General features: G+C 44.9%; 1 protein-coding gene across 3 annotated transcripts in view; it reads right to left on the bottom strand.

The window, feature by feature from the left end:
* Window positions 1–26,801, bottom strand: part of sema5a (sema domain, seven thrombospondin repeats (type 1 and type 1-like), transmembrane domain (TM) and short cytoplasmic domain, (semaphorin) 5A) — a 447,076-nt gene that overhangs the window by 313,046 nt on the left and 107,229 nt on the right. For all 3 annotated transcript variants that reach the window (XR_004557944.1, XR_004557932.1, XM_034159873.1), the window contains exon 2: window positions 22,508–22,719. Coding sequence is in view for 1 of the 3 variants with exons in the window: in XM_034159873.1 (XP_034015764.1) it covers window positions 22,508–22,655 (148 nt within the window). In the remaining 2 variants the exon portion in view is untranslated. The remainder of the gene's footprint in view (window positions 1–22,507; window positions 22,720–26,801) is intronic.

The raw sequence follows: 26,801 nt of genomic DNA on the forward strand, positions 1-26,801 counted from the left end.
AAAGTCTGCGGGTCACAGAGCTTTCTCTTATCGTGCCCCTGTTCTGTGGAATGATCTCCCTGCATCAAATAGAGACTTTCAAGTCCAGACTTAAGACGCACTTATTTTCCAATTTTTCTTTTGGCTAGTATACTGGCATGTTACTATGCTTTTTACTCTTTTAAATTCATTTTATTAGGAAACGGAGCGTGCCGCGGCCTCAACTTTATCTAAACTCTGGGTCTTTTAGTGAAGCTTAGGGCTACTGGTCGGCGATGACCTAAGTATTTCTTGTTTTTCTTCTTGCTTAATGCTGACAAATTATACTGTATTTGTTGTCTTTCTGATGCCTGATTCGTTTTTTTCTCTGTTTTAGGTGCAGCTCCATCCAGAGATGGATGTGGTGTCTGTTTCTTAAACCCTCCTGTCTTGTGCACTGACAACATCTCCTGTATGTTCATTTTGTGAATTGTTCTGTAATTTATGTTTGTAGCATGGCCCAAGCAGAGGGTCACCCCTTTGATTCTGGTCTGCTTGAGGTTTCTTCCTCAGAGGGAGTTTTTCCTTACCACTGTTGCTCTGGGGGTTAGTAAAGTTAGACCTTACTTGTGTGAAGCGCCTTGAGGCAACTTTGTTGTGATTTGGCACTATATAAATGAAATAAATTAAATTACCTCCAGGTGGTGACATCAACAGAGAAGACCACAAAGTGTCATAGAACAAGAATTCCTGTCAGAGCAAACATTAAGAGAGTTCTCACCTTTGTTGTAAGACCTTGTTGAAGTAAACTGACCACTGTACAGTAAGCGCTGGTGAGAGGTGGATGCTAAAGACTGAGCTACAGTCCTGGATCACTCTGGATTGTTGAGTACACCGGGATGACTTTGTCTTAAATGGCTTAGCGCGCCCTGTAAACCAGATTACAAGCCACGGTGTACACAACACATTATAAAATACAGACTGCATCATCATTTTTCCATCTCATTTCAGACTTAACCTTCAGAAGGGTGTAGAAAATACCAACTCCATGCATTGGAGCCCCCAAAGCAGTCACCCACCTCATTTTAATGGAATTAGTTAAATGCTCACACTCAAATAGATAAATTTTGTGACCTCCAACATATCGTACCAAGAGTCATCATGAGGTGATCCCCACAAATCAGTACCACAAAGTGTCAGGGGATCACCCAAGTACACCTTTATGCTAAATATGAAATTGGTCAACTGGCTCTTGAGATATCACGCTAACAAGTGTGGCAATGACAATATCGTGAATATCAATATTGTAAGAGAGTTGCTGCAGCCTCTTATTAATGTGATGAAAAGGATAAAAATGTACATTTGGGTTGTATAATGTTCATTTACAATTGCTGTCATATGGATTCTCTGTGCTGTAGACCACAACAACTCTCTTACGCGCAAAGGATTATGGGATATCTAATTAGGGCGAATACTGCCATGAACACTGCCATCTACTGTAGTATAGACCCTGAAAACTTGCTAAAACAAATATTCCAAATAATCTGTGTGTGCTACTTTTAATCTGCGTGGAAGTTAAAAAACGCAAACCAAATTTCAGACATCTTATATATATTACTCTGGAACAAAGAGGACAAACAGTGTTGTAAAAGACAATAAGCAGGACGTTAAAGAGTAAACTTCACTTTCCCCCAGAATGACATAAACAGGAAGCGATCGCAGCTCACACAACCTGAGGTTCTGGCATAAAACAAACACAATAACAATGTCTATAAACCCAGAGAATATATTCAGGAGAGTTTTAGGCACAATATGCAAGGGGTTTAATGCTGCTGTCCGTGTGCAGCGGTTAAAGTGCAGCCTGATCAGAGCGTCAATGCATTTCTCCTGTTGTGAAACTTCACCCATAATACACTGCAGCATGTGTGTCAAACTAAAACTAAAACACTAAAACTTTCAAAATTAGTGCATTACTTTAAAACTAAAACATGCATATGATATTTTCACTTAATAAAATGCCAGGAATTGCTTTGGTTAAAATTTTAATTGTAAGTTAAAACTGTATGCCTGTTGATGACTTGCGTGATCTGCCAGCGAGTCTGTATGGTGTTAAAAGAAATTGTCTTTATTCTTCCTCCTCCTCCTCCTCCTCTTCGGTCACTAGGTCTCTTTGGCTGAGAGAAAGATAATCTGACACAGAAGCGCTGGCTCATTGTGTCAGTAGCTGCTAGTGTACTGAAATAAATAATGAAAGTTATCGGTTTAGCTTTTAACTGCAGCTTCCGCTACATTTTTTAGGGGTTTATTGGTTTAGCTTTAAAAAAGCTAACTTTTTGGTTAGCTGTGCCCACCACTGATAATTACAATTTGAGTAGTTAATATAATTAGAATCATAGCTGTAACACCATAACTCATGACTCATATGTAGAAGTGCATCTTCAACTTGACTTTAAGTACTTCAACAGAACATGATTAACTGATGTCAAGAGGCAGGCTAATCCACAAAGTTGGTGCACAAAATGAAAAAGCTCGCTCACCATGCAACAGTCTTTTTCTGGACTCTTGGGATGCACAGTGTCATAGCAGATCTGACAGTGTCTGGCACCAAACAGGTGAGTTATTTGTGATGAAATCAGACATTTTATTGAAATATATGGAGGGTTGGATGTTCTGATGAATGGAATATTAGCCCCTTCAGGCAGAATCTTGCATAGAATGCCGGAGGCGCTCTGACACATGGGTAAGGTACCACATTTTTGCAAATTCATTCATTAGTAGCCACGTTTTATTATTCTTCCTTTCATTCTCAATCTACTGCTTTGAGCCTCACATAATGGGCTCAGCCAATCACAGCTCACAACATGGGAAAAAGTTATCAATGATGCAGCATTAACGATGTGGTGAACAACAACAAAAAAACCCTTAGACTTCTTCTATTTACTGAAGGCTGCAAGAAGAAAAGGTTTTTTCCCCTCCTTTTGAGAGTACTGAATTTGACATTAACTCCACTGATCTGCAATATTCATCCTTAAACCAAACATTACATTGTAAAGTTGCAGGAACACTATCACGTGAACCATCCCTTAGTTATGCTGCTATAGACGTAGACTGCTGAGGGGTTCCCATGATGCACTGTTTCTTTCTCTTTTTGCTCTGTATGCACCACTCTGCATTTAATCATTAGTGATTGATCTCTGCTCCCCTCCACAGCATGTCTTTTTCCTGGTTCTCTCCCTCAGCCCCAACCAGTCCCAGCAGAAGACTACCCCTCCCTGAGCCTGGTTCTGCTGGAGGTTTCTTCCTGTTAAAAGGGAGTTTTTCCTTCCCACTGTAGCCAAGTGCTTGCTCACAGGGGGTCGTTTTGACCGTTGGGGTTTTACATAATTATTGTATGGCCTTGCCTTACAATATAAAGCGCCTTGGGGCAACTGTTTGTTGTGATTTGGCGCTATATAAAAAAATTGATTGATTGATTGAATACCTTGGAGTCCATCAAAACCGGGGCAAACTGAGGGCATAAAAATCCTGTAGACATTTAGAATTTACGTACTTTGAGGTTATTACATTTTCAACCATCATAGCCAAATGACCAATAAAATGATTGCTGATTGTAGTTGTAACCTATAGTATTGTAGCGGCCATGCTATGAATCCAATTGATTATATTCTTTAACGATGTGCTATCCGTTCAGGGAAGATAAAATTCTGACTTCAGTCTGTAGCTATAAAACAAGCCCAGTGCGTCTCTTCCTCAGAGACTTGGCCATCCGCCTGGCCGGCGAAGGCATTGTTTACAGTTTATAACCTTTAAAAGCCTTCCAACCTCCACCACGGAACATTTGTTAAATACAACACTTTATTAATACTGTACCAATACGTTATCTCAGAGTCTTTGGGCTACAATAACCCTACAGCCTCAGTCAGTGGAGCTTTGTCAAAATGTGCTTCTCCCACATAGTGTGAAATCTCAGCACCCTTCCTAAAATAATCCCATGAATACATACATACAGTATGGAGTTTTGCTGGGGCTAAATTCAGACCCTGAAAATACAGTGACTGTAGCTATTCCATAAACATTCTGAACACTGCTGCTAAACCGTATGTGAAACCAACGATTTCTAAAAACCACTGCACCAAGCAGAAGGTGGTCTTTAGAAAACAACATATTTGCACCAGAGCAGCAATTCTGTCAGCCAAGTGCCAAGTCAGAAAACCACCATCTGTAGAGGGGTCAAACCAAAGAGGCACGCCCTCCCACGGGCACGCCACAATCACAGACAAAACGTCACTGTCAGTGGAAAACACTACACGAAAAGTTCACTCTAACCAGACCAGCTGAGCCCCTGGCGATCGGCACTGCAGAGAACTCTTAACCGGGCCATAGCTGCTAGTAATCACTATGCTAACCTTAGTGTTCAGAATCGGTAAAATTACATCACGACTAATCAGGGAGACAGGGTAGAGGAAATGAGACGACTAGGCCAGATTTTAAGTACTGTTTTCGTCCTGAAAGATAGCTTCTGAACCAGCCAAGTGAATTATCATCTATACCAATGTCAGTTAGTTTGTCTAAGAGAACAGAATGATCAACTGCTTTGGCCAAATCTATAAAAATTGCTGCACAGTATATTTTGTTATCTAAGGTTAAGGTTATGTCATTCAAAACTTTGAAAGTTGCCATAATGCAGCTGTGACCCGGTCTAAAGCCAGACTGAGCGGCACTGAGAATATCATTTTGGAGGAAAAAATCTCTGAGTTGTTTATTTACAATTATCTGTGACTTTTGATGTGCAGGACAAAATTGAGACGGGCCGATAACAGTTTGGGTCGGATTGATCTCCACCTTTATAAATAGGTTGTACAACTGCTGTTTTCTAGGCTAATGGCATTTCAGCTGTTTCAAAAGACAAATTTATTATGTACTTTAATGGTGAGGCTATAATACATGCTGCAGACCTGGTGAAGAAAGGGTCCATCTCCTCAGATCCGGCTGGCTTTTTACGGTCAAGGCTTAGCAATTCTTCTAATACTGTTTGTTTTGAGACTGGTTGTAGACTAAAGGTAGGTATGCTGGAGATAAAGGTTGATTCCAACTGTGTAGTTCTCCAATGAGGACTGAAAGTATTTGCAGATTCATAAAGGAAGCAGGATTTTATGAAATGTTCATAGATTGATAGAGAAAACTGAGCTGAGGGCTTGTTTTCAAGCTCTCTCACAGGTTTCCAAAACTTTTTCAGATTGGATCCAAACATAGAGAATTTATTTTTAAAATAACAAGATTTTACATTTCTGACGGCTTGTGTGGTTTCATTTCTTATTTGTCTGAAACTATTGCGATTTTTAATTCTCCTTTTTTTGATAGGTGCATGTTTGTTAATCATTGAACAACTCATTTACTGTGGGTATTAAGCTCACTCTAGACCAATCCACTTTTGACAGACCATGAAGAAAAGCTTGACTATTGAAGTTTTTTTAACAATCTTTTTTGACAAATGCGAACTGGTTGTTTTATAGTACAGTTTGACCAAAAACATGCTATCCAACAATGGTCACTAACATCACTACAGAATACTCCAGACTGGTACATATGAGGGGCGGTTGTTAGGATAATATCAATGTGTTGCCCTTTGGGGATTCTTTGGATCATATCTTGTTGGGTGATCAATTATTACCTCCGCCAAGGAGGTTATGTTTTTGGTCGCGTTTGTTTGTTTGTCTGTTTGTCTGTCAGCAGGATAACTCAAAACGTTTTGAACGGATTTTGATGAAATTTTGTGGAGTGGTTGGAAATGACAAGAAGAACAAGTGATTAAATTTTAGTGGTGATCCGGATCACGATCCGGATCCCAATGTTAACGCGTTAGCATGTCTATGGCATTTTTAATGTTAAAAGTTAGCATTAAGCAGTTGCAGCTGTCATCACGCTCGGGTGCATTTGTTTTCAAATTGTAATATTTCTTAAATTTATTTTTGTTTATATATTAATAATCTAATGATTATTATATGAGGTATGTTAGAAAAGTATCCGACCTTATTATTTTTTTCAAAAACCATATGGATTTGAATCACGTGTGATTACATCAGACATGCTTGAACCCTCGTGGGCATGCAAGAGTTTTTTCACGCCTGTCGGTTACGTCATTCGCCTGTGGGCAGTCTTTGAGTGAGGAGTGGCCCACCCTCTCGGCGATTTTTTCATTGTTTAGGAATGGCTCAGAGACTGCTGCTTTGTTTGATCAAAATTTTTTCAAAACCTGTAAGGCACAACTGAGTGGACACCATTCAATAAATTCAGCTGGTTTTCGGTAAAAATTTTAACAACTGATGAGAGATTTTGGTCTGGTAGTGTCGCTTTAAGGACGGCCCACGGTGCCTGACGGCGATCTGTGCTTCGAGGCGGCAGCGTCTCGCCGTTTCAAGTTGAAAACTTGCACATTTCAGGCTCTGTTGACCCAGGAAGTCGTCAGAGAACAGAGAACTTTCAGAAGAAGTCGGCATGAGGAGTTTATTCAGACATTCCATTGTTAACGGACATTTTGTAATGAAAGAACGTGTGGGCAGAGTCGCATGTCGGGCCGGACCCGACTGCGGGGGGTCGCGACAGGAAAAACACCTCCATTGGAAACCTTAACGGGCAAGTTGGAACATGCCCAAGCTGTTAAACAATTTCTCAGTTACTCACTTGTTGAAAGCCATCAAAAGCCACATGAATTTTACAAATGGTTTTCAACACGGAGGTGTTTTTCCTGTCGCGGCGCACACAGATTCGCCAAGTCATCACGGAAACGACTCGGCGAATTTGCGCGCACGTCTTTCATTAAAAAATGTCCTTAAACAGTGGAATGTCGGCATAAAGTCCTCATGCCGGCCTCTTCTGAATCTTCTCTGTTCTCTCACGATGTCCTGGGTGAATTAAGCCTTAAATCAGAATGTTTTCAGGTCGAAACAGGCCGACGACGGCGCCTGGAAGCGCTGCGCGACGTCCCGCTCCGTGGGAAGTCCTTACAGCGACAGAAACACCCCATAATCTCTCATCAGCCGTTAAACTTTTCACCGAAAACAAGCTAAATTTCTTGAATAGTGTCCACTCGGATATTCCTCACAGGTCCAGAAAAATTTGGTAAAGCAACGCGCGCCGTCTCGAGCAGCGTGTGAAACAAAGGAATTCAGCCGAGAGGGCTGAACCACATCTCACTCAAGGCCTGCCCACAGGGAAATGATGTCACCAACACGTGTGAAAAAACTCACGCATGCGCACGAGGGTTCAAGCATGATTGGTGTAATCGCACGTCATTGAAATCCATATAGTTAAAAAAAAAATAAAAGTGTCGGTTTCTTATCTAATAGACCTCGTATACAATTTTAGAGAAAGAGACAAAAAGAAATAGATCACTGTGCCAAGGAGGGAATCTCTTTAGGGTCAGTGACACTATGGCCTTGTTTAGAGAAGTGTTTCAGAAATGTTAAAAAATTCATATATTTGCAGTTTAGTTGAATAATAAATTTAATTTTGTCTCTTATATGTTTTTGTCTATAAGCACATGCAATATCAATATCAGTGCTCAGATGACAGTAGCTTCTGGGAAAGGTGCAAGTTGCAATAAACTGTGATGCCAAGCGCTAAGGATACATGCTATCCAGTCACAGCAGATTAAACTTTTTTTACTACTGAGCAAACATCATTGTCAGACTTTTTTAGGTTCAATGATTCCACAGCGTGTAGATGTTATGGTGTCAGTGACCCCATGGCCTTGGCGGAGGTTTGCGCTCTCTGAGTGCTTCTAGTTATACATATGTTGTCATGTGACAGTATGCTAACTTAGCTGGTCATAAAAGTGCTATTTAGTAACCTAGCCACTAATCATCAATATGTTGTCGAAAGGCACCTTGACACTTGTATGAATTTGATCCCCGCTCTGGCACGCAATCTGGCGTGCCAATCAGTAAACCCATTGTAAACTGTGCGTGAACTATGCACAGCTGCATGCCAGTGCGCAAAGAAAATTTTGAAATGCACAAAATTTCTGGGTGAGGTCAAGCGGGACAAAGCGTGGTGTCCAGCAGGACAAAAGCAGGTTAAAGTGGAATGCATTGGCACAACAAATTGCGCGACAGTGCAGGGATCAAATTCATGCAAGTGTCAAGGTGCCTTAAGCTGCTAGTACACTATAGCCGGAAAGTTTTTACAGCACTGTACTTTTTCAACATTTTTTTTACCTTATTCCAAATTGGATTAAATATTTTGTTTCTACTGATCATCCTTGAGATGTTTCTACAGCTCAATTGGAGTCCACCCGGGGTAAATTCAGTTGATTGGACATGATTTGGAAAAACACACACCTGTCTACATATAAGGTCCCACAGCTGACAGTTAGAGCACAAACCAAGCATGAAGTCAAAGGAATTGTCTGTAGACCTCTGAGACAGGATTGTCTGGAGGCACAAATCTGGAGAAAGGAACAGAAACATTTTTGCTGCTTTGAAAGTCCCAATGAGCACAGTGGCCTCCATCATCAGTAAATGGAAGAAGTTCAGATCCACCAGGACTCTTCCTAGAGCTGGACACCTGTCTAAACTGAGAGACCGGGGAGAAGGACCTTAGTCAGGGAGGTGATCAAGAACCTGATGGTCACTGTGTCAGAGCTCCAGCATTCCTCTGTGGAGAGAGGAGAACCTTCCAGAAGGACAACCATCTCTGCAGCAATCCACCAATCAGGCCTGTATGGTAAAGTGTCCAGACGGAAGCCACTCCTTAGTAAAAGGCACATGGCAGCCCACTTGTAATTTGTTAAAAAGCACCTGAAGGACTCTCAGACCATGAGAAATAAAATTCTCTGGTCTGATGAGATAAAGATTGAACTCTTTGGTGTGAATGTCAGGCATCATGTTTGGAGGAAACCAGGCACCATCCCTACATTGAAGCATGGTGGAGGCAGCATCATGCTGTGGGGATGTTTTTCAGCTGCAGGAACTGGAAGACTAGTCAGGATTGAGGAAAAGATGAATGCAGCAATGTACAGAGACATCCTGGATGAAAACCTGCTCTAAACACAGCTAAGATATCAAAGAAGTGGCTTCAGGACAACTCTGTGAATGTCCTTGAGTGGCCCAGCCAGAGCCCAGACCTGAATCTAATTGAACATCTCTGGAGAGATCTGAAAATGTCTGTGCACCAACACTCCCCATTCAGCCTGATGGACCTTGAGAGGTGCTGCAAAGAGGAAAGGACAAAACTGCCCAAACATAGGTGCACCAAGCTTGTGGCATCATATTCAAGAAGACTTGAGGCTGTAATTGCTGCCAAAGGTGCATCAAGAAAGTACTGAGCAAAGGATGTGAATACTTATATACGTGTTATTTCTTAGTTTTTTATTTTTAATAAATTTGCAAAAAATTTTCAAAACATTTTCATGTTGTCATTATGGGGTGTTGTGAGTAGAATTCAAAATTAAGCTGGAATACTCATACAATAAGACAGTCAACCAGCTGGACTGCATCATCTTGGCCAGCACCTTAAACTCTTCTTTGATCTACAGTCTTCACTCTTGCCATTTAAAAAAAAAAACAACATCTTTAACATTTTAAGTTGGGGTCATTTGGGTCTTGGCAGAAGAATACACCCTAATGATTTGGGACGATACAAATAAGCAGCACTTGCAGGGCCACTGCTGATGTTGCCAAAGGAAAACAGGATGTTGTTACATTAAAGTAGAGCAAAAGAACCAAGATTTCCATCGCAAGACCACAAGATATGGTGAAAAACAAAAAGACCTTGGAACGACGACACCATAAAGCACAAATGGGCTTTAAAAGCTTCTAAAAATGACCAACGGTTATGTTTACTGTGAGATGCAGTGTTGATGTGTTCAGATCTAGATGGAGAGTTTGGATTTTCCCCAGCTTGGCTGAACAGGAGCCACGGTGTAGATTCTCCACAACCAGGGATTGCACGGCACACAATGACTCACACAGAGAAATGGTTACAAGTTCAACAACAGGTTTCTCTTCCCTCGCAAAGTTTGTATGTGAGGCGGAATGTTCGGCAATGACTCATTGCCTTTTTTTTCCTTTATTGCAAAACAATAGAGCAGAGGCTGTAATTTGACTGCCACCGAAAAAGCTTTGGATTGTGTGCAACCCTGAACAATGGCCTGTTTATGACCAACACAAAGATGATGAAAGAAAACCATTAACAATTCTAACATTTAACAAGAATTAGCAGCTATTCAAATACAGCGCTGTTCTTAAACATGAGAACATTAAGCCACTCACACCAGCCTGTTCAACATCACCAATCATCAGTATGTTTATATTATTATATTATTAACCAACTTTTTTTTTTATGTAATATCTGATAGACATGTCTGCCACCTGTTGGATGGTTGGTGAAAAATAGGAGCAGGTGTGGCTGTCAGGGAAAAACATTTCTGCACAGAAATGCAATTAATCAGAGAAATAAAGCTTTTTTTTTCCCCACAGCAGCTACCTTCTAAAACTCACGAGACACCGTGACAAGTCCACACAACCCTGTGGAAAGGATTTTATGTTAAAGTAATCACAAAAGAAAGAGAAAGGGAGGTCGTTGAGCAAGGTATGGAGTGAATGGGGTTGGGGGGGAAGTACTAAATACTAAAACAAAGCAAAGACCATACGCCCAACCGTTGGGCAGATAAATATAATGTCTTATTCGCCCAACCATGATCGTGTATTTGACACGTTTTGTGCATCTAAACTACATTTTTTACACCACTTTTTAAGGCTCTATTGTGGCGTATGTTTGACACATTTAACGGCGTTGTCTTTAATTACTGGGAAAACACCGCAATGGATGAAAACAGACAAACTTCATAAGCATTTTGAACGGAAGCCTGTTAACAATGACGAAACAGTTTTTGGCGTTAGTTTGACACTGTTCCCTGGGTGTGATGAGCCAAACAGAACCGCTTTAGATCACAGCTCCTCCGCGGGCTGTGAACCCTCTCGCAGCCGACGTGAAAATATCCGCCTTTTTTTCCTCTCGTGTTGAAACCGGAAGTGAGCTTACAAGCACGCTCATTGGTCAGTTGTGATTGGGCGTATATGCTCACGTATTTACTTTATTCACCCAACGGTTGGGGGTATAGCCACTCTCATAACACAAATAAACTGGTCATTTGTGATTACTGAACCACTTGAGAATCTATTCCAAATGTTTCATTCCATTGGAATCAAATGCATCAGGAGTTAAGATTTCTAGCAATAATGAATAAAAGCTGAATTCTGTAATAGATAAATAAAGAGAATAGATTAAAGCATTAAATTATTGGTTGCACAGTAACCCTAAAGAATTAAAGTGAAAGTTCTTAAGTACAGAAGTGACATCAAATCATTAAAGTACAGAAGTGACACAGACAGTCGTCCTTATATAAATATACTTGCTTCGTAGCGGGTTAAAAATATTACATTTGGTCAAGTTACTTTTTTTTCTAAGTCAGCTGTGGAGTGTTACCTTAAAATCCTAAAACCTAATTTATGCTTCTGCAACTCTAACTCTGTGGCCATGCAATGACGTCAGTGTGCGCTTGACCCTTTTTAAGTTCTCGTTCGCATCTTTATGCAATTTACAGCAGGAACAGTAACTTTTTCTGGATTAATTTGTCCCCCAACAAGCTCCACTTTTTTATGCAATCAACATACAATTTTCCTCGATGGGTTGCGAGTCATTTGAGTGTCTTTTCCAACTCTGTGTTGTGAATTTGGTCATATTTATGGACTTTTCTGCCAAACGTGTAATTAATCGGCATGTGCACTGCAAAAACTTTTAAAATATGACAGGAGAGGAAGGAGTGAAACCAGAAAAGTGACAAATGGCAGACCTTTGCGGTCTCCGTCATTTTGCAGGTGCACGAGGTCGCAGCCATGCAGAGGGCTGTGATGTGAAGCGGTCTGGTTCATCACACCCGGGGATATGTGTGAAACCTAACACCATATTACAGTGTAGGCAACAAGCACCATTTTGTTAATCGCTGGCCTTGAATTACGTCCTGCCTCGTTTAGGTGTGGGGTCTGAGCACGGTTTGAAAAAAATAAACAGCTGGGCTTTTAATCACGGAAATACAGTACCCACTTTCCTTGAATCGGCGAGTGTCAGTGCTGAACTTCATTTTGTACCTCTGTTACTGAGCACGTCCAGACTGCTCTGTCTGGTACATGCGAGGGGTTTTGTCCGATGTGAGCAAAAATCCGTTGCACAAAATCTGTTATATATGGTGTTTATTACATGGAAAACCACACAAAAGAATTGGGACTTTTGCTTTTGTCCAGTGAGTGTGAATATCCGGTTTATACGATGAAGGTTTAGGCGTGTTTTACTGTATTCATCAATGTATGCAGTAGAAGTAATTCATAAACCTTTGTTTTTCATACATCTCCTTTTCATAGCCGCTCGGGCATCATTCTGTAACTCAGAAAAAGATGCATGTACACACACTTCTTTCACTTCAGTGCATGAGGCTGAACACTGCAAAAGGCACATGTCCTTGTCCTTTGACGATGATGATAAAACTGTCAAACTGGGACGCCGTTTCAGGATTCTTTCTGCAGACTTGCCTCTGTACGCTATAATCCTCCACACACGAATGCATGAATAAAGATGATCTGAAATACTTTGTCATTTTTTTGAAGATAAGACTTCCACAATAAAACTGACGTTTTATCTTCGCACATTATTCTAACACCACCAGTGACTTCCAGCTTTTCCACATATTTCCACCTCTCCTAGTGCAACACAACACCACATGCAGACACATAACAACACTGACAATACTTACAAACTACAAATTCTGCACAATTACCAATGTGAATTTAATCATACACCCAACTGCATAACATGTTGAAAGATTGGGCATCTGATGACCTCACAGCCCAGCTTGGCGATAGGGGAGGTACTACATCCTGGACGTGGTCACTGTCATTATTATAATTAATTAGTATTAGTGGTAGCACAAATATGTGCAGCACGGTGGTACAGTGGGCATATAGGGAGTATATATATATCCTTTCCAGGCTATTAATGTCCTTCAAGGCAGTAATTAACTCCAGTTTCTGTTCTATATATTGGAAGTCAAACTCCTGTCCCACAGAACCACCTGCTCTGGAATCACATGCCTACAGCTCAGCATTACTATGGCCTGTATTTTTTAAAGAAGGACTTCTTCAGGTTTTTACTACTGTACTGCAGCACAATGGTGCTGCTCCAATATATAAATATATCTCCTTTATTTAACCAGGTAGAAGCCTCACTAAGATTAAATATGCCTTTACCAAGAGTGACCTGGGCAAGAAGGCACCACAACAACATGGCCACAAGGAGACAGAACATACATTCTGCTTGCCACTGGGGGCAGCACCGTATACTGTAGCAAAAACTGCATGAAATCCCAGAAGCCAGATGTTCTCAACCTGGTAGCATAGCATAAATTTCTGTGTGGAAATTCATGTGCATCTTTAACACAAACTCCTCAGTTTGCGTCTTCATTTTGTCAAGATTAGAGCCCGTTGAGCAGCAGAGGCGATGTGCAGTGACAAAGCAACAGTGCATGTCAGAGTGCCAAAAACCCGCATCTTTTAGATTACCAATAATCCACTTCTTTGTGCCTGTTAGAATTTGCGTCTATGTGCAGCATTGTAAGAGTAAATATAGCACAATGCTAAAATACCCTCGGCCGCATGAGCATAACAATAAGAAATAGAATGTGACTTTTTGACCTCTTAAAATAGGTCAAGGTTAGCCATCTTTGAATTTGTGCAAGGTCTGTGTCCCAAAAATGTTCCCTGTGAATTTGGAGACCCTGGCAGAAAGAGGACTGGACTAATGCTGAGCACAGACAGACAGATGGACACAAAGCCTTCACAATACCCGATGGCCTCAGGTAAAAACAGACCTTTGTTTTGTTAACATGGCTAGTTGCTAGTCTTTTTTTAAGGGAAGGTGTACACAAAGGCCGCTTTGATTTTATACGACAAATACAACTGAGAGTCACAGGCAATTCTTTGAAGCATCCAATATTTGCAGATGTGTTAAATAGTTGTTTTAGAATCTCACTTGAAGCTAGCTAACTAGCTCAGCTAACAAGCTGAGCTATCACCACCATTTCAATAAGGACCTATGCTATCTTGCACTTTGCTCACACTGAGTTTTATGCATTGTTTGGCAGACTATAATACACAAAATAATACTGTATCCTTCATCCTTGTGCCAACTGTAGTTTTGCTCTCACTTTTAATACCATCAAAAAAGTGCATAACTTGTTATTCTGACATGATTTCCCCTGCAGTCCATGATAAGACCTGTGAAGGTTTTGGAACAGGCATGTTATTTTCTGGGTCGTGCCCGTGTCATGAGCTCTAATATCCTCAGTGGGAAGCTATCGTATCAACACAGACCCAGAACCGTGCACACGGTGAAACCACTTCAGTGCTCTTCCTGTGCTCTCACTCTGTAGAGTAGACTTTGTGTCGAAGTGAACCATGTCCAATCTACTAACTGAAATGTCAGACCACTATATTAATGCCTCTATAGTTCAACAAAAGCATTAAGCCACTGGAGCCTAATGGTCCACTCTGGTACATTAGAGAACACAAACAGATTGGCCAAAGCTGACCCAGGAGCTGGTGGGTGATCTCCTCACACACGCCATGTTATGTGGTCACTTAGTCATCTTTACTGCACTCCATCTGCCTATACGTAGGAAAGCCACCTCGCCCAATCAAGAAGTGATGCAAATGAAGAAGAACAGAATATGAATGAGAGCGTTTGCTGGCGTCTTTGTGTATGTGCAGTGACCTTGCTGTTCCAGTCAATTACCCTGCAGACAGAACGTTATGTGATTATCTGACTGGGTCTCGGCTGGCCTCAAAACAGCTCAATGACATTTTACTGCTGCACACACACACACACACACACACACACACACGGTAGACAGGACGCCATTGATTGATATCAATACTTTCTTTCGATTAGGTTTCACAGCATTTCTTTAAAGTTTAGTTGTTTGATTATAATGCTGAATGAAAAATATGCGTTGGGAAGGTGTCGTGACACGGACCCACAACAGGGGGCGTTAATGAACGGACAATGGATAAGCCAAAAAGTAACAATTTAATGTTGTGAATCGCACAACGAAAGATAGACAATGACAGAGAATGTGGATCGTCAGTCATACACAAGGTGACGTGTGGGCAGGCTCGAAGATAGAAGACGTCTGGCAAGAGAAGAGCCGGATCCCACACAGTTTCCACCGCCAACAGATCTGAAGTACACCGGAGCCGCCAAGCCCTGCACCCCAGGTGGCCACTGTCTTCAGCAGTCAGACCCGGTACTGCTGGCAGAAACAAAAACAGTTAATGGTGGGTGTGTGTATATACACCCAGCAATCTTACAGAGCTTAATTCCTCCAGGAGGGAAAACCTCCACCTCCAGACACAGAATCACCCGTGCAGCTCCTGTCAGTCACTTCTCTGGAAGGAGTGAGAGGCGAAGACGTCGCGCTCACACTATCCGCCAATCCAGCTTCAGACTGTCACCACAGGAAAGCGGCTGCACACAGAACAATATTCAGTCTCAGAAAAATCACAGCAGAGAAGGTTACCTGAATGGTAGCTGATTTCTCAGCGGGGAGGTGGAGTTGCAGTCCGGCTTTTATGGAGGATGTGGTTGATGAGTGACAGCTGGTGTTGATGATGTGTGACAGCTGTCACTTCCAGTAGGTCCGACGCCCTCTCGTGCTTGGAGCCCGCACTCCAAGCAGGGCGCTATCTGGTGGTGGTGGGCCAGCAGTACCTCCTCTTCAGCGGCCCACACAACAGGACTCCCCCCTCAACGGGCGCCTCCTGGCGCCCGACCAGGCTTGTCCGGGTGCCGGGCGTAGAAGTCGGCCAGGAGGGCCGGGTCCAGGATGAAGCTCCTCTTCACCCAGGAGCGTTCTTCAGGTCCATACCCCTCCCAGTCCACCAGATACTGGAACCCCCGACCCTTACGACGGACGTCCAGGAGCCGACGCACAGTCCATGCCGGCTCCCCATCGATGATCCGGGCAGGAGGCGGTGCAGGTCCAGGGGTGCAGAGTGGTGAGGTGTGATGAGGTTTGAGACGTGACACATGAAAAACTGGGTGGACCCGCAGTGAAGCTGGCAGCTTTAGCTTCACTGCGGCCGGACTGAGGACCTTGAGGATGGGAAATGGTCCAATAAACCGGTCCTTGAGTTTTTGTGACTCCACTTGAAGCGGGATGTCCTTGGTCGACAACCACACCTCCTGCCCGGGCTGGTATGCAGGGGCCGGGGAACGCCGGCGGTCTGCATGGGCCTTGGCCCTCGTCCGGGCCTTCAACAGGGCAGAACGGGCGGTCCGCCACACCCGGCGGCACCTCCTGAGGTGGGCCTGGACCGAGGGCACACCGACCTCTCCCTCCACGAGCGGGAACAATGGGGGCTGGTACCCCAAACACACCTAAAACGGGGAGAGGCTGGTGGCAGACGACACTTGGCTGTTGTGGGCGTACTCGATCCAGGCCAGATGGTTGCTCCAGGCCGTCGGGTGCGCGGAGGTCACGCAGCAGAGCTCCTGGTTAGCCCGGTCTGCCTGTCCGTTTGTCTGAGGGTGATACCCGGACGAGAGGACGGTGGCCCCTAGTTCCCTGCAGAAACTCCTCCAGACTTGGGAAGAAAACTGAGGACCACAATCCGAGACGATGTCCGATGGTATCCCATGCAGACGCACGATGTGGTGGACCAGGAGGTCTGCTGTCTCCTGGGCCGTCGGGAGCTTCGGGAGGGCCACGAAGTGGGCCGCCGTGGAGAACCGGTCCACTATCGTGAGGATGGTGGTGTTGCCCTGGGACGGAGGGAGGCCCACGATGAAGTCCAGGCCGATGTGGGACCGGGGCGGTGAGGCACCGGTAGAGGCTGGAGGAGGCCCGAAGTCCTTTTGTGGTCAGCCTTGCCCCTGGCACAGGTGATACAGGCCTGGACGTAATCCCGGACGTCGGCTTCCATAGACACCCACCAGAAGCGCTGCTGGACCACTGTCACGGTTCTGCGCACCCCCGGATGACAGGAGAGCTTGGAACCGTGACAGAAGTCCAAAACCGCAGCTCTGGCCTCTGGTGGGATGTACAGTTTGTTCCTCGGGCTGGTCCCCGGGTCCGGGTTCCATGCCAGGGCCTTCAGGACGGTCTTCTCCACGTCCCAGGTGAGGGTGGCCACAACAGTGGACTCGGGGATGATGGTCTCTGTTGGGTCCGACAACTCGGCCTTGACCTCCTCTTCGTGCACCCGGGACAGGGCATCCGATCATTGGTTCTTGGTCCCGGGGCGATATGTGATCTGGAAGTCAAAGCGCCCGAAGAACAGTGACCAGCGGGCTTGCCTGGGGTTCAGCCGCTTGGCGGTCCGGATGTACTCCAGGTTCCGATGGTCTGTGAAAACCGTGAAGGGCACCGTCGCTCCCTCCAACAGGTGTCTCCACTCCTCAAGAGCCTCCTTCACCGCCAGGATTTCCCGGTTGCCGACGTCATAATTCCTTTCAGCCGGGGTCAACCTGCGGGAAAAATAGGCACAAGGGTGGAGTACCTTATCGGACTCCCTGCTCTGGGACAGCGCGGCTCCTATCCCTGAGTCAGAGGCATCCACTTCAACTATGAACTGGCAATTAGGATCAGGCTGCACCAGAACTGGCGCAGTCGAGAACCGGCGTTTCAACTCCCTAAACGCGGCTTCGCATCGATCCGACCAGGTGAAGGGGACTTTAGTGGAGGTCAGGGCAGTCAGGGGGCTAACCACCTGACTGTAGCCCTTAATGAACCTCCGATAGAAATTTGCAAAGCCGAGGAACTGTTGTAGTTTCCTACGGCTTGTTGGTTGGGGCCAATCTCTCACCGCCGCAACCTTGGCCGGGTCAGGGGCGACGGAGTTGGAGGAGATGATGAACCCCAGGAAGGACAAAGAAGTACGGTGAAACTCGCACTTCTCGCCCTTCACAAACAGCCGGTTCTCCAACAACCGCTGCAGGACCTGACGTACATGCTGGACATGAGTCTCAGGGTCCGGAGAGAAGATGAGTATATCGTCTAGATATACGAAGACAAACCAATGCAGGAAGTCCCGCAAGACGTCATTAACCAATGCTTGGAACGTCGCGGGGGCGTTTGTGAGGCCGAACGGCATGACCAGGTACTCAAAGTGACCTAAGGGGGTGTTAAATGCCGTCTTCCATTCGTCTCCCTTCCGGATCCGAACCAGGTGGTACGCATTTCTAAGATCCAGTTTTGTGAAACTCAGCGCCCGGGATCAAATCGATGGCGCAATCATATGGTTGGTGCGGGGGAAGAGTGAGTGCCAGATCTTTGCTGAAGACGTCAGCAAGATCGTGGTACTCCTCCGGCACCGCCGTCAGATTGGGGGGGACTTTGACCTCCTCATTAGCTGTCACACCGGGTGGAACCGAGGATCCTAAACATTCCCGGTGGCAGGTTTCGCTCCACTGCGTCACAACCCCAGACGGCCAATCAATCCGGGGATTGTGCTTCACCATCCATGGAAACCCTAAAATCACTCGGGAGGTAGAAGGCGTTACATAAAACATAATCTCCTCCCTGTGATTCCCAGACACAACCAATGTCACGGGCTGTGTCTGGTGTGTGATTAATGGAAGAAGGGTGCCATCTACTGCCCGTACCTTCAAAGGTGAAGGCAGAGCCACCAGAGGGAGCCCTACTTCCTTTGCCCATCTGCTGTCCAGCAGATTCCCTTCCGACCCCGTGTCTACTAGTGCTGGGGCGTGAAGGGTTAAATCCTCACTTAGGATCGTGACTGGGATTCGTGCGGATTTACAGGGCTTCCCCACGTGCATGTTATGGCCCACCCTTAGCCCAGTATCTAAGGACGGGCGTTGTAGTTTGACCGTTTGGGGCAGTTCCTCTGTATATGACCACTAGAGCAACAAAAAAAACACTCCCCGCGGGTCAGCCTCCTTTGTCTGTCATTTGATTTCACTTTGGCCCTGCTCGTGTCCATAGCTTCATTAGCAGGGGGAGCTGTTGCCACAAGGAGCCCTCTGGCTGTGGAGCGTGGGGACGACAGCACCCTTTCGGACCCCGAAGGAAGAGGGACGGCTCGTGCCCGGCCACGCCCCCCGCCCTGCTCCTGACGGTGTTCCTCTAAGTGGTTGTCTAAGCGTATAACCAGGTCGACAAGTCCATCAAAATCCCGCGGTTCCTCCTTAGCCAGCAGATGCTCCTTCAGGACCGGAGACAGTCCGTTTATGAAGGCGGCGCAGAGTGCAACGTTATTCCAGCAGGACCTCGCAGCCGCGATGCGGAAGTCGACTGCATACTCGGCTGCACTCCGGCGCCCCTGTCTCATTGACAGTAGCACGCTCGAAGCGGTCTCGCCTCTGGTGGGATGATCAAAAACCTGTTTGAACTCCCTTACAAACCCAGCATATGACGTTAGGAGCCGGGAGTTCTGCTCCCAGAGCGCCGTAGCCCATGCGCGTGCCTCTCCTCGAAGCAAATTGATGACATAAGCCACCCGGCTAGCGTCTGATGCGTACATGACGGGACGCTGTGCAAAGACGAGCGAACACTGCATTAGGAAGTCCGCGCACGTCTCGACACAACCTCCGTATGGCTCCGGAGGGCTTATGTATGCTTCAGGGGACGGTGGGGGGGGTCGTTGAACGACCAGTGGAACGTCTGTGTCAGGCATGGGACCAGCAGGAGGAGGTGCTGCAGCAGCGCTTTGATCACGCGTCTCCACCCTGGCGGTGAGAGCCTCCATCCTCCGATTGAGAATAACATTCTGCTCGGTTACCAAATCCAACCGAGCAGTGAAAGCGGTTAGAATTTGCTGCAGCTCACCTAACACGCCTCCTGCTGGCGCCTGTGCACCTTGCTCTTCCACTGGCTGTCCAAGCTCTGGTTGACGCCCCTCGGGATCCATGATGCTGGCCGAGAAATCCTGTTGGGAAGGTGTCGTGACACGGACCCACAACAGGGGGCGCTAATGAATGGACAATGGATAAGCCCAAAAATTAACAATTTAATGTTGTGAATCACACAACGAAAGATAGACAATGACAGAGAATGTGGATCGTCAATCATACACAAGGTGACGTGTGGGCAGGCTCGAAGATAGAAGATGTCTGGCAAGAGAAGAGCCAGATCCCACACAGTTTCCACCACCAACGGATCTGAAGTACACCGGAGCCGCCAAGCCCTGCGACCCAGGTGGCCTCTGTCTTCAGCAGTCAGACCCGGTACTGCTGGCAGAAACAAAAACAGTTAATGGTGGGTGTGTGTATATACACCCAGCAATCTTACAGAGCTTAATTCCTCCAGGAGGGAAAACCTCCACCTCCAGACACAGAATCACCCGTGCAGCTCCTGTCAGTCACTTCTCTGGAAGGAGTGAGAGGCGAAGACGTCACGCTCACACTATCCGCCAATCCAGCTTCAGACTGTCACCACAGGAAAACGGCTGCACACAGAACAATATTCAGTCTCAGAAAAATCACAGCAGAGAAGGTTACCTGAATGGTAGCTGATTTCTCGGCGGGGAGGTGGAGTTGCAGTCCGGCTTTTATGGAGGATGTGGTTGATGAGTGACAGCTGGTGTTGATGATGTGTGACAGCTGTCACTCCCAGTAGGTCCGATGCCCTCTCGTGCTTGGAGCCCGCACTCCAAGCAGGGCGCCATCTGGTGGTGGTGGGCCAGCAGTACCTCCTCTTCAGCGGCCCACACAACAATATGCAGTAAAAGTAATTATGATGATGGCTGCTCCTCCTTTTGTGTGCAAAGAAACAAAATAATCTCATAAACTGCATACACATAAGAACTGAACTAGGAAACAAACTTTGTCCTGCAAGCACCACCAAGTGGTTCCAGTACTTTTGAGCAGTACCAAGACCGGAATAAAGACCAATTCAGAGTGGGGATTAGTTTCACAAATTTCACCAAATTGTGTCTTTATAAATTATTATAAATTATAAATAGCTTGAGGTGCTAACTCACCAGCCAGCGACATGCTAACTCACCAACAGAGAGTCATTATAGTGACAAGGTTATGTTAGCTCACCAAATAGTGTATTTGCCAACTTAGAAGGAAACGGGATCAAACATGATGATAATCAGTCCAGTACTAGTTTAGAACACAAACAAAGTGACAGGCTAAACAGCTACATCATGTAAGGTTTGGGGTAAGCTACAGAGACTCAAAGTAAACCACTTCTTGCCACCACTGAATATGTGACAGTGTTATTAGATGCGTCTGGTACCACAGAGGGGCTTGTTCCAGGTGGGAAAAACTAGACCTCATCAACAATTGGCTGGTAATGGGAGTATACCTATGTTCCCAAGGCCCTATGTTCCCAGAGTCCATGATCACAGTTCAATTTCTGTTAACACACTCTAACCTATCCCTTAGGGGCAGGGGGTGTGGCTTTACTGTAGCAGGAGTTTGTTCACACAGTAGTGGACCCTGACCTTCTCCAATACCCAATATATGATTTATGGGAAACATAGGAATATTTGGAAAATAGGATCCTTTGTTACGGTGCCATTATCTACCATACATACTAATCTGGGAAACATAGGGCCTTGTGATCACAGCACCCTAGAACTGTGAAACATAGGAGCCTAGGAACATAGGATCCTTTTTATGGTCCCATTATCTACCATATTAATATGGGTAACATAGGGTCTTATGAATATAGGGATGACCTTCTTTGTAATTGGGCAAAAATAGCTCAGTTTGAAGATCAGGTTGTCCTATGACCAAAAGGTCTGCGGTTCAAAAATCCAGGCTCCCAACCAGTCAAAAAAATCTGCATATTGCCGTTGTGTCCTTGGGTAAGACACTTAACCCACTTTGCCTGTGTATGAATGAGGTGGTGGTGGGAGGGGCCGTAGGCGCAGAATGGCGGCCACGCTTCCTATCAGTTGACCCCAGGGCAGCTGTGGCTACACCGGTAGTTTACCATGACCAATGTGTGAATGTGCAAGTAAATGAATAATGCAACTTGTGAAGCACTTTGGGTATCTTGAAAGGTGCTCTATAAATCCAAAGTGATTATTATTATTATGCATAACTGAAGAGTAGCTCTGTCTTACACAAAGGACGCTAAGATAAGCGGCTAACTGTATAATCAGTGAGTTTACAAAGTTTTTTTTTTCATTTAATGAAGTAAACGTGCAGATCATCAGGATCATCTCCATGATACCAAACATGTCAACTAACACTTTGCCTACTCAGTGGCCAAAAGGAGCAGTTTTCTTTTGGCTTGTACCATAATTTAACACTGTGTAGCTCTTTAGCCTGTAACAGTGTTAGCCGTCTAACACCAATACTGGATGAATTATTACTGTTTATGTCCTGAATAAAAAGATGAACCTGAAGACATCTAAGGATAGAGGCTAGTTTGTAAAATTCCAGAGTTCCTCTTGAAGGCAAAAAAAGCTGTGAAAAGTAGCATCCACAGCAGAAGGTGTTCATCACCGTGTGCAGCTCGTACCTGAGTGGGGGATGAGTGGATGTTCCATCTTGTGACATGGAGATTCGGGCAGCAGTACCGGCCCTCTCCTGCTGGCCACACGTCCAGGCTGCAGGACCAGCAGGCACTGCAGCAGGAGCACTGCATGCTGGGTAACAGGGCGTCCCATGGGGGCCTGAGCTTGGCTCACTTCTCCTCAGGCCTCAGGGACCAAGAGCATTGGAGAAACAAACCTAAAGACAGGAGACAAAAGGGGAAAGACATATTTGGATTTAAGCAAACATTTACTTCACATCAGATTTAATCAAAACGCTGAAAAGCTCGCCACAGTTCAACACCTTCGTCATGAATATCATCAAGGCTGCACTTGGGAAGAGTTTCAATGAATCTTTACAAACAGGAAAAAAGTGCAAAAAGAATTTTACAGACAAAAACAGCAAATGTCCTCGGAGACCTCCCACCTATGACCTCTGATGAAGACAGCATGGATTGGACAGTGTACGCTTTACCTCACACAGCCAGCGTGTGTCAGTGTTACCTGATGTCAGAGAGGACATGCGCCTGTGGATGCTGACGTTTGCAGTTTCTCTATTTTTGAATGTCTTTTTAGAAAACACAGTAAGACGTGAGTGTGGATTCGACCAGCAGATTGAAGAGGCATCAGCGGTATTGTGGGTTTAGCAGAGAACTGTTTGACAGAAGACAGAGCTAAATTTAAAAAGGGAGGTTGACTGTGAATACAGGTCAGGTCAAGTCTGGGTCACAGCACCCACCACACTGCATGTCCTAGATGGCAACCACTCAGGCAGACAACTGTTCCATCCACTCGTTTAAAAAGCAACCATTTATCTGCTGCAGCCAGGTGAATCATGGGCATCATTGTGAGCTTTTCCACTTGCTGTGGTCCACAAAACTGAGGTAGCTGCGTGCTGGATCTTGTTCAGGGAAATGCTCCACATGGCCATAATGTCGTCACTGACATTCTGCCACAGTGCAGGTGACACTCATCATCTGAGTCTCACTGTGTAACTGTTGGCTTGGCACAAAGAGATAGTGGTACCCAAGGATCCTCTGAAGAGACCTTGTACCAAAGACATCCAGTCTTAGATTAAGTCACCGGCTTTTGTTTCTTCCAGATTGGATTATTGCAATGTCCTATTTTCTGGTTTACTGCAGTCCAGCATTAAGGCTCTCCAATTGGTTCAGAATGCTGCTGCCAGACTTTTGACACAAAGCAGAAAGTTTGACCACATTCTGGCATCTCTTCATTGGCTACCCGTCTCTGTGAGATCAGATTTTAAGGTTCTGCTATTAGCCTATGAAACTGTTCATGGACTGGCACCGACCTACCTAGCTGATTTGGTTGAACCCTACGTACCGGCCCGGGCTCTGCGCTCGCAGGATGCAGGACTACTTCATGTTCCAAGGGTGAAGAATAAGTCTATGGGCCAAAGAGCCTTCTTTTATCATGCCCCTGTTTTGTGGAATGGTCTCGCAGCGTCAATAAGACAGTCGGATTCCGTGGAGACATTCAAGACCAGACTTAAGACACATTTATTTACTGTCTTCTGGTTTGAATATTGTGTTGGCATCCTTTTTTAATTCTTTATTCTTTATTGTCTTTTATTTTTTATGATTGAGCTTGTTTAATTTTTTGAACTGTGCTTTTAATTTTTTAATTCATTTTAAATTGTTTTTGCGCCTCGAGGTGACACTGTCGTGACTTGGCACTTTATAAATTGAATAAATTGAAATTGAAAATTGGCTAACATCAAAGTCTCACAACCACACAGCAAGACAGGAAGTACCGGGACCCTACAGAGTGGGACTTTTGTTCTCCTGCAATGGTATCGGCGTTGCCAAACACCTTTGTCCAGGGACCTCAGAAGTCCAGTACAAGCATTTACAAATGTCTGAGTTTTCTTTGACCAGGTGGCTGGACTCACTGACCTAGAGAGCTGAAGTAGCCAGTTGAGGCTTTGGTTGCATATTTTTGTTTGTAGGATTGTCAAGCATGTACAGCTGGCAGAAAACCTCGGAAAAGTGCCAGAACACACTGGCTGAATTACAGACCCAACCAGCCGGGGAACACTCTGGAATTCTCCCCAAGGCAAAACAGGACTCGACTGTGGACAGTGATACCTGGGCTATTGTTCTCAAGCCTGTAACACTGATGTCAGGTAAGCTGTCTGTCAAAAGAGCCAAAATCTGTAACTTCACAGTATAATACCTCAAAATCCTTGCATGTTGGCATCAGTCAACCGCCACCACTTTTCCCTGCCAGGATGACGTTAGACTTTATTTACACTGTTTTGTCAATGAATACAAACAAGACCGTGTGCTTGTCCCACCTCGAGTGAGGTCATTCAGAAACACGATACACGCAGAGATCAGAAAGTCTATCTGGTGGACTATGAAAAGCCTTTAGGTCTTTTACTACATGAGAACTTGTTGCAGGCATTTCAAATGCTACCGAGTTGTCAGTGTGGCGCTAATCGCACCGCAAATATCCAACAACACAAATGAAAGGCTAAATTATTTTGAACAATTACTTAGCGGGTGTTAGCTTAGTGCTGCATAATGAATGAAAATTACTCAAGTGGCCAAATTCATGTTTTGTTCACAAGCAAGCTCAACATGTTTATTTTGAAGTCAGCTACAGGCTATACTTGCAAGCTAGCATGAGTTTGTGAGCCATTAACAACTAACCTAGTCTCAAGTTAATAAGATTACAATTAGTTTTGAAGGAAAAAACATTTGTTTTATACCCTCCTGTCTTAGAAGTGACAAAATTCTTTCTCTGTTTTTTAATGTAATAATTTATTCTCCAGTAGAGCAGAATCTTAAACCTGGAATGCCAACAAAGCTAGCTAATACGCTAGCATGCTGCAGTTTGGATGTTTCACTTGTGTCAAAGGTCAGCATTGTGAAAGACAGCCAATCAAAGTTCAGCAAAGTTGACCTCAACTGAAAAAAAATTACAAATTCAGGACATTTTGTGTCCTTCAGCAAATCCAAGCAACTCTAATGCTAGCGTCAAATTAATAACATTTGTTTTGAAAAATGCACTGCCAAAATACAGATATGAGTCATATAAGTGAGCAGTGTGCACGTATCCAGGACTGTATTCTCAGAGCTCACTCCTGCAGCCGCTGTGGACCGTTAATTCACACTCAAAACCACCATATCGCCTAATGTGCTCCTTTCAGTTGCCTTTTGTCAAACTCCAGGTGGGCTGCCATGTGCCTCTTACTAAGGAGTGGCTTCCATACAGGCCTGTGTGTAACTTTGTTCACGGTGAAACTGGGGAGAGATGAGATTTACAGTTTAAAGATGAACGGAGCGAAAATGGAAAGTTGATAGAACTAATATTTTTGGAGAAATGAGGGATATTAGGTAACAACAGTGAACAATGGAAGTTGATATCACCATTAATCAGTCCCTGGTAACCAGACAAGCACTGAACAAAGGAAATATCTCAACCTTGTCAGTTGCAAAACATGACATCAACTAAATGTGCCAAATAATAAATACAATTATTCACAAAACTTTGTCATTTTATTTTCCTGCACGTTCAGTTAAAATCATTATGGAAACTTTACATAATTTATTACCACCTACCTATTTTATAAACACTACCCAATCTAGAACCCATGGATCCCCACGGGCAACGCTTCGGAGTGCCAGGGGACACGTTGGGACATGTCCAGCTCTCCACAATTTCTCTTATACTCACTGGGCTGGTAAGCACTGAAAGCCGAGATAGGCATGTCCCAACGTGTCCCCTGGCACTCCGAAATGGAGGTGTTCCTTTGTCTCGCTCGATCAGCGAATCGGTCGTGACGCGCGAAGCCTCCGCGCGGCTTTCCGTGACAAAATTTCTTGTTAAAAGTGAAATCTTCTGGAAAATGGCTGATGTCCAGCTCTTGTGATAACCAGAGAAATTGCCCACGATGGTCCCGTCTCCACACAGCCATCCGTTTAGAAATGATGTGGTGGTTTCTGCCTCTCGATGGCGGCTCGGAGTGCGGCGCGCCGTGCGCCATTGTGGGGCGTCCTTAAACCTGTAGTAACAGTCCTTATTCTCTGTGAAGCCTGTAAAATTTTCACCGAAAGCCAGATAAATTTTTCAAATGGTTTCCAGCTGCTTGTCTCTAACAGTTTCTGAAAAAATTCTGATGGAAAAAAAGCCCAAATCATTCCGCCATTTCCTGACAATGAAAATCCGACGAGAGGGGTGGACCAGTGCTCACTCAAAGCCTGCTCACAGGCAAATGATGCAACCGACAGGCGTGGAAAAACTCATGCATGCGCA

The sequence above is a fragment of the Thalassophryne amazonica genome, chromosome 1 (assembly GCF_902500255.1).
Source record: "Thalassophryne amazonica chromosome 1, fThaAma1.1, whole genome shotgun sequence".
In the NCBI taxonomy this organism is placed as follows: Eukaryota; Metazoa; Chordata; class Actinopteri; order Batrachoidiformes; family Batrachoididae; genus Thalassophryne; species Thalassophryne amazonica.